Genomic DNA, 14,752 nt, shown 5'->3' with positions numbered 1-14,752 from the left:
ACATATTCTGCTGTAATTCCTTATGACCAAACCTGAAAAGCCACAGGAGTGTTCAGAGAACATTAACAATCGCATTCACGCTTGATTACAGATCATACAAAAATAGACTCCATTTCCCTGAGCCTGTCCCATTTATTGCCGCCCATTCACAAGACACACTCAACAGGCCGAGATCACTGTGATTACCAAGAAATGCATATGACATGAGGAGTGGCAACGTGCATGGTTATAAATAAGAAATCTTTCATTTATAAGATTATAAAATGCATGAGAAGCTACATGCTGGGTAACATTTAGATTTGTGTGTAATGGGAGGGAGGACGAGGAGGCATGGTAATGTGACTGTAGCGTGTAATGAGATTAGTACTCTATAAATCAATAAACACAGTCATGTACTACAGTATGCTGAGTGGAAGATGGGAAAGACACAGCACCGATAAAGTTTAAAACAGAAGCGAGTGACATGTGTTTATGGTGAGCAATGACATGACTGTGCGTCTAAGAGTGCCAATGTTTATGCAAGCACGTCATTATGTTTTCATATTAAATATCTCTGAAGTGTTTATGTATAAATGTTAGTCAGATGTCCTACCACTTATCCTACCATTCGACATGGTCCTGCTCTGGATGCTGGGGCTGAGGGGTCCGCCGCCCTTACTGGTGAATGCCTGCACCCGGATGTCGTAAGTGGTGTCAGGTTTAAGGTCCTGGATAGTCATGTGTGTTTCGGTGGTGCGGTTGGTGCTGTTTGTCTGACTGTTGATGTCCCTGTATACCACCAAGTAATGTGTGATCTTGCCATTCCTTTCCGCTAGCGGCGGGGGCTTCCAGGTCAGCTGGGTGCTGGACTGCGTCAGGCCCGTAACTTGGAGGTTGGACGGGAAGCCTGAGGGCACGTCTTCGGGTGTGCTGATCTCCTTAACGTGAGGTTCGCCGATGCCTGCACGGTTACGCGCGCTGAGGCGGAAGACGTAGGTGGCGCCTTTGTGCAGGCCAGTGACAGTATGGTGGTCGTCAGTCTTTCTCATCTCGCGCGAGGTGTAGGTGTCCTCATCGGTGCGCTTGTACTGCAGCTGGTAGCCCATCAGCTCCCCCACCATATCCTTGGGGGGCTGCCATTGGAGCAGTGCTGTGTTGCCCATGGTGGTACTAATCATCATACTGGGTTTGCCTGGCACTGGTTGAAGTAGAGATTTAAATAGGAAAAAATTACTTGCACTTTAATTGCTTTATAAGTCAAAGACATATTTTTCAATTCACATCAAATTTGTGGCACTTAATGAGTAAAAACCTGTATTCTATCTAAAGGCCACAAGATGGCGATAGTTGTGATTGTGACGTCTATGGAAAAGACTTGACCTCTGTAAACACTTGGCTGCTCTTAGTCACTCGTTTTGGGTCGTACTGAACAAAATACATTTTGTAATCTTTGGTCATACCATGTTTCAACAAGTTTGATTTTCTTTGGTATTTTTCAGTCGTTCATTGTCAATCACAAATCATTAGCCAAAGTCATTACTCAATGAGCAAATGATTTCCAAAGCAAGACTCCACACTAACAGACTCACATGAAAACCCCACTAACACTGATTCTGACCTGCTCCAGTTGTGGTGATGACTTTAGCTTTGCTACGAGCACCATCTCCCTTCAGGGTGTATGCTGCTACAGTTACAGAGTAGGTGGTTTCAGACTGCAGCCCACCAATTATGGCCTCCTGTAAAAGTGAAAAAGAAAAAAAAAAAATCACAAGGTCAGATGTTAACAGGCGTCAGTGAGCCTGAGCGAAACCTCTCCAACCACCCTCTCACACAAGCTCCGATCCCCTGACAAACACACAGCACCAAAGGAAACCGCAGTAAGATTAACCCCCCTTCTCCAACCACGTGTGGGTTCTTGAGCAATTAGCCTAAAAACAAAATATGTCAAACTTTTAATCAGAGAAAGAAGGCACACAAACAGGCCCAGGAACTTTTCTTGGTACTGAAAAGCTCCTGTACCTAACTGTAAGGAACACGCTGAACCCATTAACTAACAAACCAACTAAATTAATCAGAACATCACCCGTGTGTCAGTTTTCATGCCTGCTGCATGGATAAGCATGAGATAATACCCAGAGGAGCTTAAGTTCATCGCTAAACAGACTATTAAAACCCACAAAATAGTACACCGACTGTGGGACTGCTGTTAAAACTCTTTGAACATAATCCTTCAGATAAATAAACATCAGGGTGATTAAAAATTACTTTTTTTTTTTAAGAATAAGATTATTGGTACTTATTCTCCTCTGGCTGATTGCCCAAACAGTCTCTGCACAAAAACACAGACACACTACGGTGAATGAACAAATGAGTAACTCAGCAGTCAGGAATGAACAGACAGAAAAACAACTGAGGTAACACACTGTTACGGCTAACCTGCTGCAGTGCTGGCACTCACTTTACCACACTGCATCAGTCTGAACAAAAACACACCCACACGCTGGAATTAAATACTCTGAGCTTGAACAAAGCCCATATCCAAACAAACAAACAGAAACACACACACAGGAATACACATACTAATATACATAAATGAAGGATACACACAGTATACGTGCACGTAAAATGTGCACATCAGCACGCACACATTGGTACACACACACACGCACAACAACTTAATGCCTTCGGCTTGAGCGCACATGCAGGAGTTGTCCGGTTCTGACTGGAGCCGCTGAGAGGACGAACACACAGATGCCTACGAGCCTTCCTGCCGGAACTTCTCACAAACTTCTCAGACGCTTGGAATATTATACAGCCTTGCCCTAACGCGGTTTCTCCAACTAATGAAGTTTTAATTTCCTAACCATAGAAGAACATTAAACAGTCTACATAACCCAGCGCTGTTTGACGGTGGTTTTTACTGCCTCTCTCTTTAAGGGACATTTGGTGCTCCCCTGCTAACCTTTAAGAGGGATGGGGGTGAAAATGCTAAATTACTGTATCATAAAGCCATTTTAACTTTATGGAGGAAGTCTCATTACTTTAATCATGCAAAATGGCTTTAACAATCTCAGCAGTGGCAGCTGCACAGATCGGTCCTCTCTTCATTCTGACAAGGTTGATTCAGTTCTAGCAACACTTTTAAAACTCAGCAGAAAATAGAAAAACCCAGGCTTCAAAGTTCCCTTTAGAGCAAATGCTTAGAACAGCACCAAAGGGCATTATAGAGATTAACAAGTCGACTAGTTATAGAAGTGGATTCTTCTCTTCAAGCCTCTCAACACCACTATCCTCACTAGAGTGGAAAAATACCAAGAGAAAAATGGGCTGCGCTGTTAAAACAAATCCCTTCAGATAACTTTTTGCTCAAGATTAATATTTAATGTCCTCTATATGCATCTTTTGCTTTTTAACGCCAGCCAAAATTTCCCGAAAGCTAAAAAAAAACTCCCTGAGAACAAAGCCATGGGTCAGTAACGCAGGCTTATGTTTTCAGTGTTGACATCTGCCTCGTACTCTATTAGCTACCAAGCACAAAGTCTGCTGTGGCCTAAACATGGCTGCTGAAGAAATAATAAAGATGTGTGAACAGATGTCCTCCTCTGACAGCGTGTAGCTCGCTGTCTGTCAGGTGTTAATCAACGCATTAAGCGGAGAGGGAGAGGAGGCGAGCCTGACTCATGCCATGTGGGTGTAGCTTGAGGAATCCGTGTGCCGTGCAGCCAGGTTTCCGTTTAACTTGGTGCTAATAGCAAATAAATACGACAGCGTGCGCACTTCCCACTGGCTCGTATACGAAACTAACTGAAATAATATATAAACAGATGAAGGAAGAACAAAAAGAGATCAGCCTCAGCCTCTACAGGTGGTTACTGATTCATTAAGTTTTCCATTTGAAATGTCAGCAGGTGAAAAAAAGGAGTGAAAATATCCCAAATGAATTCTTTTTTTGGACTTTATAAAAGCTGAAAACCTTTTTCTTAACATATCTTTGCCCTTGTTTATACACTGAAAATAGGATCCGTTAGTCTGGCAGACTTCTATTGAATTTTTTGACTGGCTACAGTAAGTGGCTCTGCATTTATGCCAGTGCAATATGACGTCTAGGGGGTAATAAGCCATAACAAAGAGCTGCTTGACAGCCACGTAGCAGCGAGCTGCAAACCAGGCACGTGAAAAGAACATGAAAGGCTGGTGGCAATTTCGGAGATGTGTGGAGCTGATAAAAGTCACAGCTCCTCCCCTCAGATAGACATGTCATCTGAAACAGCGGGGAAGACAGCAGGTTAGGCGAGGCCGATTAATGTCGGCATCACACGGGGATAGTGACACAAAGCCTTTGACTACACTGTACTCTCAATGGGGGAAGATGCTTCATGCGCTCTGTACAGAATTGCCTCAGTTCACCTGCAACTGCCCAGCTGTTTCTACAAGGTTCTTTCTTCTGGTAAAATAAGCCTGCATCAGATCTTGCTTTGAAGTTGTAGGAGCTCTTAGACTAAATCACACTAACTCTCTCTCTCACACACACAAACACACGCGCGCAAACACAAACACACAAAAGAAAACATTTGGACACACGTTTCGTGCTGCGGTTATGATCTTTCCTGAGGGTTCACACAGAGTAGATTAAAGTCACACACCTTGCACAGAAATTAACACACATCCACACCCAACTCATAATCCAAACACACAAGCACCCCCAAACTGCAAAAAGGAAAAGAGCTTGCCCTGCAAGAGAACCCAGCAGCACACATGTGGGTTACTCACATGCTCGGTGGATTCCTCAATATTCCACTGATGGAGAGAAGACACAGGACACAGGGTGGGGAGAGAAATGAGTCAGAAACAACACAACAGCCATGGAAAAAAAGCGCTCGTCTTTTTTTCACCGACAGATGAATGTAGGTGTCAGCAGAGTCGTGTGGTGGAACAAAACAGTGGGATAGAGTGTGATGGAAGAGAAGGAGTAAAAAAAAGACAAGTTGAGTGGCATACAACAAATTGCGTAACCATAATTGTAATTGTTTTTTTTTATTGTTTAAATGCACTGCCTTGTTTTTGGTTTGCCTATGAATCCAACAAAAAGCCCCCCTCTTGCTCAATCAGGAGACTTCTATTCGCTATGATGACTATTACACTTTGGATAAGAACTGTAAACTCTGCACAGTCCGTGAAGCATTTCCTTTTTTCTTACAGAAATTGAGGGAAGGCCTTTTATTCATTATATTTCAATATGTATTCAAAATGTTCTCCTTGCTCGCTGTGCCTGGCCAAGTGATTCCTGGGGGAAGTGAAAGCCCATTTCGTGCCGCGGGGCTCCGTCAGTGCCGAGCATGAAATCCTATTACCAGTGCTGCTATGCTAGCCCTGTGACATCAAACCCCATCGATGCAGAACGCCACCGCTGGCGTTTACCAGCAACGTGCTCCACAGTTCAGTTCCTGCAGAGGGGTTCACTGATGGGTGGCCCGGCTGACAAGGGGCAGGAGAGATGACACTGTTGACACTGATGAGGGACAAAGTGGAGAACAGAAAAAGGGGGTGGGAGTGCGGGTGAGGACGGTGGAGTGGGGGAAAAAAATGTTATCATTAGGGTGCACGAGTATTGTCACAGCTGCTTGTACCACAGAGGCGAACACTCAAAGGGGAGAAGCAATTGACGTGGCTGGGACAAAAATCAATATTTAACCACCAAGAATTACTGTGAATGGGCCGGTGCCCCCAAATGTATTACATAATATTAACTCCAGTGGCGTTGTACTTGCTAACACTTGTGTCCATTAACTATACAAACAAGACCAACTTAATGTCATGCGTTGTCAAACACTGAGAAAACACACGAAGAGCTTCTTCATCTGCCCAGCATCAACACTTTGCAGGATCATTTTATTAACATGACCAGAGTTTAACCAGGCAGGAGTCTGCAAAAAATACAAATACTTGGAAGTAAAGCCGGTCCTCCTGATCACCCATCACTCCCTCCTTGCTATTCTAGACTTTCACAAACAAAAGGAGCAAGCCTCACACGCTGCTGATTTATTGTGCGGTGGGGAGACTGTGTTCATCATCCTCTATTGACTGTTGGCATATGAAAAGACAAAAGACCCAACTTTTCCTCCTCCCTGTGGATGGTCTTTATTACCAAGCAGTTAAGTGAAGTATGAGCAAGGCCTCTGTAAGGTCTCAGTTGTGACTGGTTGAGGCACACGGCACATCAAAAACTGCTGCCTCATGCTCCCCAGACATAACAGGGCACTAAAGAGTACCATTAAAGAACAGCTGCTGCTTAACTCCATGAATAACAGTTTGCAATGTTCCTAATTGCTTAATTTGTTTACTGTCAACTTCACTCAGTATGTCAACAGAGCAAGCAACACATTAAGGTTCGCAAGAGTTCCTATCTCATCTTGGGCTTAATTCCTTCCTATCGGAACTGCTTTTGCTTCTTTCTTTCTTTTTTGTTGCTTAAATCCATGGGAGAATTATAAATTATCCTCCATTTATATTTCAAATGCCAACGCAAGCTGAAAACACATCATTGCTGATAAGCGTCGTTTGTGGAAACGGAGCGGTATAATTTGCAGGCGGGTGAATGCAAATGTGATGACATGGGCTGAGATGTGTGGCTATAAAAATGGGAACGAGGGGGGAACGAGTGATGTGGAAGAGAAGGAGCTGTCATGATTGATGGAGTGAAACGGGCTGAGGTGCTTCTTTCTCTTTTCTTCCTCCCCCCGATTCCCATTCAACTCCAATCTGAGGCGGCGAAGGCCGTAGAGGCAGTGAAGCATTGCCTCGCTCACACAAACTACAAAAACGCATGAGTGGTCAAACAAAATGAACCTGGAAAGTAGTGCTGAATAAAGGCAAACTTGTGCAGAAAATGTATGAAATCACAGACAGCGGCTAATGGCTTCAAACTCAATCACAGCACTTTCTGCACACTTTTATGGATGTGTATATGAAATACACTGCCACAGAGGTTGCCGCAAGTGCACCGTGATGGAGCAGACCGTGTGGTGTGGGAGCTGCCAACTCAGGTCCAGGCCACTTTTCCAACAGAAGTATTTGCAAAGGGGTCGATAACATCACACTGTTAACATGGCCTCTGGTTTAAATTTAGCAGGGAAATGAGGGCGCTGTGTGGGCTCCTGCTTGAAAAGAAAAGAGGCGCTTAAACCGCCCACGCACAGCCGAGCTCTCCTAGCTCTCCTCCCAGTATTTCAGCTAACCCTGAGAGAGGGCGAAAAGGAGAGGAGCCAGAAACACAGAGACAAAGAGAAGGGGAAAGGTGATAGCCATTTTGACAGGATCTGCAATTCAATCAGTCGGCTTAGAATCGTGATTGAAGGTGAGGCTCAGGTATGATGTGAGAGCCCTGGAAAATTTGGATTTTTCTTTTCCTCTTGGCAAGCTTACTGTGAATCCAATTCAGGTAAAAAGGGTGGATGTGGAACCGATTTCACAACACATTAGGGAAATTCATGAGAGAAACACTATGGGATGTGCCAGGATAGAAGGATATTGCTTTTTTCCCGTTTTATTCATCATCAATTACAGGTGTGCGTATGAGGGATTTGCATGTCTCTAGGATGACTCATGAACTCCTCTCGACCAGCTGGAACACCTACTACAAGGTCGGTCTAACAAGTGATCGTGTTTGCGCATGTTATCTTTGCTAGATTTTTTTTTCTAGTTGTTGTGGTGCGTGAATGGAAAGATGTGTGACAAAGAAGGGATTGTTCTAAAACCAGTTGGGCGAACAAGGATAAGGGACCGTTGGCTGACTGTGTGGTCTTTAATGACGTCTGGGCAGGTCCTTGCAGGTTGGTTACTCAGTGCTGTCTCAGAAAACAATCTGTTGAGATGACTCAATCAAGGGTAACCAACCTGCACGCAAGCCTCTGGTAATTACTCAATCAGCTTTTTAAGCAGCGAGAGTGCAAAAGGAGGTCACGGCAGAAAAGGAAGCAAACCGAAGGGAAGGAGAAGAGGAAAATAATAGAAGGTGTGAGAAGAAATTTAGCCGTCTGCCAGGGAGGGGACAGTCTGTTTGAGAGGTGTCCTGGACACTAGACTGGAACATGAGAGCTATCCTGGGCGCCAAATTACAGTGCGTCTTTGTGTTTATTGTGTGAACATGGCACAAATGAGACATGGCAGGGAGAATTGTTTGCATAACAAGTAGGGTCATGTTTAGTTCAGTTTTTCCACAATGCAAAACAAAATCACGCCGAACATGTCGACGTGGAGAAAACACTTACAGGAAGACAAGCAGCCACCATGTTTTCTCCCTTTCCAGATCAAGCGATGCTGTCCTGTCTGTCAAGCACTCTTGTAGACAGTCTGATAACAATGAACTGTCAGTAGCAGCTGCCAAACACTACTGCTGTAAAATAAAGGCTGACTGTGCTCGGGAGTCAAGGCAGTTCTCTTCGTCCAGGTGAAGACATCGACGGGCTGTACTGCATCAGTCAATCACTTGCTGTGGAGACTTGTGTGAGTTTGACAGCCACATATAAATGATTTATGATGTTTTTCTGTTTTTTTTTTAAATCACAGAATATGTCATTACACAACTGGAATCCACAAGCTCCTACTTATCATCTCTTGGGATGTAACACACTGATTCATCACATTGTGACTTTAACAGTGTTTCCACTTGTGTAATGATGAGACACAGGACAGTAAACGAGGGTTAATAACTCTTCTGAAAGGGCAAGGCAGTTTGCACTGCTTGGGAACTGAACCAGCAACTTGTTGGTCTGCCACAGCTGCCATTTATCAGCAAACAGAGCTCAGATAATATATATATATGTGGGTGGTTTTCTTGTGGCCAGAGAGCACTTTCTTGTTCAAATTAGATGCTTTTGTGGAAGACCACTGAGGGCGGGAGTGAATGCGTGCTCGTGCAAATGTTACTCCCGGCAAACAATCAGAAGGAGGTTCTTAAGCTGGTCTCTCCTCTCTCAAACACAGAGAGAAAAAAAAGCAGTACGAGTGCGGTTTTAAGATATTCATGAATCTCTGAATCCCTCTTAAGGATTACAATCTCTCATCCATCTCATGGCGTTGCACAGCTTTGGGCCATTCCAAGCAGCTTGCATTAATGCGTAAAGGACGGTGTCAGGAAAATAGCTCTAATTTATAAACATGGTAACAAGGCAGTGCATATGTATTACTGCTAAAACCGCAAAGAGAGGTGCATTGATTCCACTAAGCCACGTCCTGATGTAACACATAAAATATTTAATAGCTATTACTGCAGAATTAAAGTGGATCTTATTAGGACAGCTAATCTAAAGCTGTAGGAGCAGGGTACCAATTTAGAGTCAAATGTCACATGTGGAGATAGATAACAAAAAAGAAAAGAGGGGAGGATGGAAACTCCAGTTGACAAGATAGAAAATTCCATGTGTGTCACCCAGTATGGGGGAAATGAAGTGTGAACTCAGACAATGGAAGAGAATAGGGAGGCAGTGGGGAATGAAAATAATGGTAAATGAGCATAAAACAGATATAGACAGTGAGGAAGAAGAGCAGAAAGACCAGGCAAGAGTAAAACATCATGCAGTACCTGGGCCTCTGGCAAAAAAACATCCATGATGTTAGGCTGGCCTCGCGGTTCTCCGTTTTCGAGCCGGGAGAAGACGACCTGGTAGCCTCGGATTTGGCCGTGCTGCTTCCCCTGCAGGGGTGGCTTCCAGGTGACTCGGATAGCTGTGGAATTTATGGCCTCAACCTCCACTTTCCTCGGGGGTGCTCCCGGCACTGAAAATCAGACAAGGACGAAGGGCAGATTAAAAGAGTAAGACAGAAACACAGACAGATGGAGGGACAGTGGAAAGGATGAGAAGAGAGCAAAGAGAAAGAGACGAGGTCGTGACTTATCTTATTTTACTTCGTTTTGTAATGACAATCCAAAACAAATTCTGGGGTGCTGTGTATAATGAAGTGATACATGTACTGACCATGAATTAATAATTTCTAGTCACTTTAGACCTTCTAAGACTACTGCGTCCCAAAAACATCCCTTGTGGGACAGCATGTGGTCTAGCAATGTCTGTAATGCTCTTAATTCCAGAATGAAATAAGCTGTGTTGCAGCAAACTTCAAACACATTAATTATAGTCGACACTCTCTTAGGAGAAGCCGCCCTCTATCACACTGCAAACAAAACGAGTGAGAAAAAGGGGAAAGAGAGACAGAGTGAAAAAGCGGGAGATTTGGTCCACTTTCATTCCTCAGAACAGTAAAAGAAGACAAGAAGCCAGTGAAACCAGAGTGGTGGAGAACTGAGGCCTGGGAGTGATCAGTCTTAACCCACAAAAGGTGCAAAGGCCATAGACAACAAGCTGGGAAGAGGAGGAAACAAAGAAAAGGTGACCCCTGCTGTCACGACCACCACCTCATTATCTCAAAATTCATCAGCAGGACGAAGGAAATTGTGGTGTAACATCTGAAGAGGGTGAAAGACAATCGTCAAAGGCTGCCGCAAGCAACAGAGAGGAAAACAGTTTGAGAGCACTCTGCTTCAAGGGAAGTATCAACCTACCATCCTCTTTGGTTCTTATCCTCACTGGGGCACTCTCAGGACCTGGGCCCACATCAGTGTGTGCCCTCACCCACACTTGATACTCAGTCCACTTCTCCAGGCCCTCCAGCACATGGCTGGTAGCGTCTGCACCGATCCCAGTGACCTCGTGCTTGTCCGTGTCCTCTCCAGCCAGGGCCTGGTAGCTGACTGTGTAACGCACTATGGCACCATGGCGGCTAGCGGCAGGTGGTGCCACCCAACTCACCTTGAGGCTGGTGGAGCTCAGGCTGACCAGTTGTACGTCCTGAGGAGGGGCGGACGGGGCTGTAGGGGGAGGGGAGCAAAACCACACGAAGGAAGGGCACGGATCAAGCAAACAAAAAATAAAGTACAGCACAAGCAAAAAAAATAAGGGAAAATCTATGGAAGCTTTTTGTATAACAGTCAATATCAAAATTTGAAATGTCATATTCAGAATCACAAGATATTTTTTATATTTCAAATTTGTCATTATACTGTATGAATACAGCACAGCTCTATTCATACCGGGGACCTCGTGCGATGAAAATTTACCCTTCGCTGTCTGTTTCCTGTGGCCCATTTACACATGATAAATATTCTGTTTTTAACTTGAATGTACTAAAATCTGAGGTCAGCATGTGTGTTTCTGTTTCATCATCCTTTGAGATTTCCCTGAGCAGGAGCCCTCCATGAATGGGTCTTCACGCTGTGTAGAGATGTAAGCCTTAATGAAAACACTGGCAGGTAATTTGCAGTGGGATTTTTTTTACTTTACATATTCACATGAGATTAAGATCATGTGACACCTCCACAATTACTCCGAACTGCTAGAGGTCCACAGTTTACGGCAGTCCCGTGTAAATATGGGTCATGTAAATAAAATCAGGTTAGAGATGAAGACTGAAATTGCTTTTTTTTCCCCCCCTTTGTGCAGATGTTAATTAAGAAATTCAAATCTTTGTGAACATAGGCACTGAATTTGATATATGGTATAGGTTGTTGCTTTGTCCCATCTCCCTTTTATTCTTATTTCTCCCCTTAACTCCCAGTTGGTCACAGCAGATGGCTGCAACTCTCTAACCTGGTTCTGTCGGAAGTTTTTTCCTCTCACACGGGAGTTTATCCTTCCCACTGTCGCCATGTGCTTTGTTCTGATTTTCTCTCTTACGTCTCTTACACCTTGAGGTACTTTATACTGATGTAGTGATTTGGCACTCTATACAGAAAACTGAACTCAAAATCGTCTATGTTCATGTTAAAGTACTAATGTACACACTTATGTATTTGCCCTGCAATTAAACAAGCTAGTTTAATGTAAGAATGTAAAAAGTATAACAGGATTTGCACACCACACATTTGTATAAATTGTAACCAAACTGCTGTTTTTCCAAAGTAGTAAAGGCTCATTTAGAGTCCCTTTGTGCATGGGAAATATATTTATCAATATATCATTACACGTCTGAATATGAAATTTAAATTTTTTAAATTGTGACTACAAAAAGCTTCCATACTGCACAGGATGCTGCCTCCAGACTGAGAGATTGGATGCAAAAACACATTAGCGGACCGTTGCTGAAGCTGTGTTTGGCACTGCATTTATGCAAGAGGCCATGAGAGTGCAGGGTGAGGTGAACAGAATATAAAGTACACCAAAATTCTACAGGGCAACGTTTTTATAAAACCGTAATTTGTCCCTTACTGCCCTCTGTGTCCCCTCTTGCAGGAAACAGAGGGAGAAACAAACTGCCACAGATTTGTAAGTGGTAAACAAGTGCCTGATAGTGTTGACTGGTGTTTGCACATTCATGCAGAAGCTCTGGGCCTGATTGCGGCACTTGGCTGTAGCTGAGCTACACTACATATTTAGTTATAGATAAAGCTATAATTTTATAATCAATAACCGTTAGAAACATTACAGGCACTGTCCACGTCTGGTTCATACTCACTGCCAAGAAAAGCTGATTTTTTTTATTTCTATCAGATGGGATAAATTCCACTCCTCGCTAGAATCACAGCAGGAACGTACCAGTCCACCTCACCCTGTAATGCCTTATAATGTAATGGGAAAATGGAGTCTGATAACATTCCTCAAATAAATAGTTATTGCATAAAATTTAATTATGAACAACAGCTTCAGCTTAAATACAAAAAACTCTCAGGTCAGGAAGTAAAAATAGAAAACTAATGACATACAAAATGAAGAACAAAAAGGGAAACTGAAAAGAAATGATTGCATTCAGACACTTCATGCAACTAGCTAAATCTAGAATTTCTTTATTCTGCGAAAAACAACCTTCAAATCAAAAGAGAATAAAATGAACCATGAAAATTCAAAGCAAGATGTTTCCGTAAATGCATGCCTGTGAAATGTATTCTTTAATAAGCAGAGAAATGAACAGTGAGCTCAAATATTATTCCAATAAACTAATGCCCGAATATAAAACTCCACCTTTACAAAACAGCACTTGACAAAAGAGGAGTGAGTCTCACCAGGTGGCCCCTGATCCACCAGAGAGTAGACAGAAAACCACGAAAACTTGACAACACCACATGTATTAAAAAATTAAAAAGCTACACACTGAATCAAAACAGTGCTGACGATTCTCAGAAGAGATTGCAGTGGTAAAATTGGACGGGGCAAGGACACCACCACAAGAAAATGCCTCAGAGTGAAAAAAAAAAAAACAGGGAACCAAAGAATGGACTTAAGAAGGAGATGCAATTATTGAAGTGACAGAGCCCAAAACCCCGTCTCTATGACATTATTACGACCCCGTTTCTGTCAAATGTGAGAAAAATAGAGACACATGAAATGTTGAAACTGGTTCCTTGTTACTTTGGCTCTGTATGCCACCACGACAGAAATGGATGACGTCACATCCATTTTTATACAGCGAGCTCTTCCTCCATGAGCTGATTTTTAGTATTATTAATGCATCTTAGTGTTTGATGTGTTGAACCCACTGCAGTGTTCCTACCACCTTTTTTACTAGTAGAGCAATGCACAGCAAAAATATTTAAAAACAAAAACATGAATAGAGCTCAATACTGTTCATTTCTCTGAGTCTTCAAAAAAATGATACTAAATATTTAAATGGAGCACTAGAAAATGTCACACTTTCCCACCGCCTGCTTGCCTCAGAACCTTCCCAAAGCTGTTGCTTATTTCATGCACACGATCCTACCAGCGCCTGAAATCCAAATTATTTCCGCCAAATTCTGTGTCTACTGACAGCAGAAGGCACAAGGACCATCAGCACTCATGGTCTCTGCTTACAGTCATGTGCAGCTGACAGAGGTTAGGTTTTCATTTATTTTCTCTGTTCTATGGGAGAAATTTAACTGCATATAGTACATATACTGCAACGTCACAGGGGTCCTGTGACAGGAGTATTACTGTTCATCTGATTTTTAATTTTTTTTTACATTTTTCTTGAAATTTTTGATGATCTGTGTCTGTTTGTATGTATAACGTACAGAAAATCTAAATCTGATTCTTACTTCATTGTCCCACTTTCCCCTCCTGCTGCAGCACTGCTTGACAGGCAGGTTTATGTGGCAGATACGAGTAAACGTTAGTGTTTGACACCTGATAATTGTTCATTTACACCAGTGTTCACATTCACTATTTATGTTAATTTTTTGATCAGCCTTAATCTTGAACCTTTGATCATTTTCCATCGTTAAACGTATCAGCCTTATATCCACTCTGTAAGCTGGCGTCGGTACTGCGCTAAAGAGCTTTTGTGAAGGAACAAACTCGTGATGTAACACCTTTGTAAAACTCTGTGCCTTTTGTTCCAAATCCAGCAGAGTGATAAATCTCCTCTCTAGTCGTCTGTAGCGCATCAGTCAGTTTTAGGAGTCACTTTCTCAGGAGTTAAACTTTTATTCACATAATCGCTACAATTAAAAGTTAAAAGTGACATTTTTTCTGTTCTCAGTTTTATGTGTGAGGCACACACGCACCGTGGGACAAGCACCGTGCCACATCAGCACAAAAATGAAATAAATAAATAAGAAAGAATCAGTCAGCTGGCAGAGAGTGACATTTTGAGTGCTGGCACTGTAAAAGCACATAATGATATGAGACAAAACAACAGCACGGCTCGCAAATGTGGGAACCAGACACATTAAACGTACCTTTGACACAGGGCCTGCCCTCAGATAGATGGACATGAGGGTTAGTGTTGGTGACAGAGGGGAGGTGGT

At 43.0% G+C, this 14,752-nt stretch overlaps 1 protein-coding gene across 18 annotated transcripts in view; it reads right to left on the bottom strand.

Moving 5' to 3' along the window:
* Positions 1–14,752, bottom strand: part of LOC101471578 (receptor-type tyrosine-protein phosphatase F) — a 174,002-nt gene that overhangs the window by 39,632 nt on the left and 119,618 nt on the right. For 5 of the 18 annotated variants that reach the window (XM_076876584.1, XM_076876587.1, XM_076876590.1 and 2 more), the window contains 5 exons: positions 10,538–10,843; positions 9,560–9,753; positions 4,750–4,776; positions 1,598–1,715; positions 593–1,177 (listed from right to left, as the gene is read on the bottom strand). In XM_076876584.1, coding sequence (XP_076732699.1) covers positions 593–1,177; positions 1,598–1,715; positions 4,750–4,776; positions 9,560–9,753; positions 10,538–10,843 — 1,230 coding nt within the window. The remainder of the gene's footprint in view (positions 1–592; positions 1,178–1,597; positions 1,716–4,749; positions 4,777–9,559; positions 9,754–10,537; positions 10,844–14,752) is intronic. The other 13 variants (XM_076876586.1, XM_076876589.1, XM_076876598.1 and 10 more) reach the window with 6 other exon arrangements.

The sequence above is a fragment of the Maylandia zebra genome, linkage group LG18, assembly GCF_041146795.1.
Source record: "Maylandia zebra isolate NMK-2024a linkage group LG18, Mzebra_GT3a, whole genome shotgun sequence".
NCBI lineage: Eukaryota > Metazoa > Chordata > Actinopteri > Cichliformes > Cichlidae > Maylandia > Maylandia zebra.
Note: the sequence above shows the minus strand (reverse complement) of the source record. Positions and strands in the feature narration are given on the sequence as shown.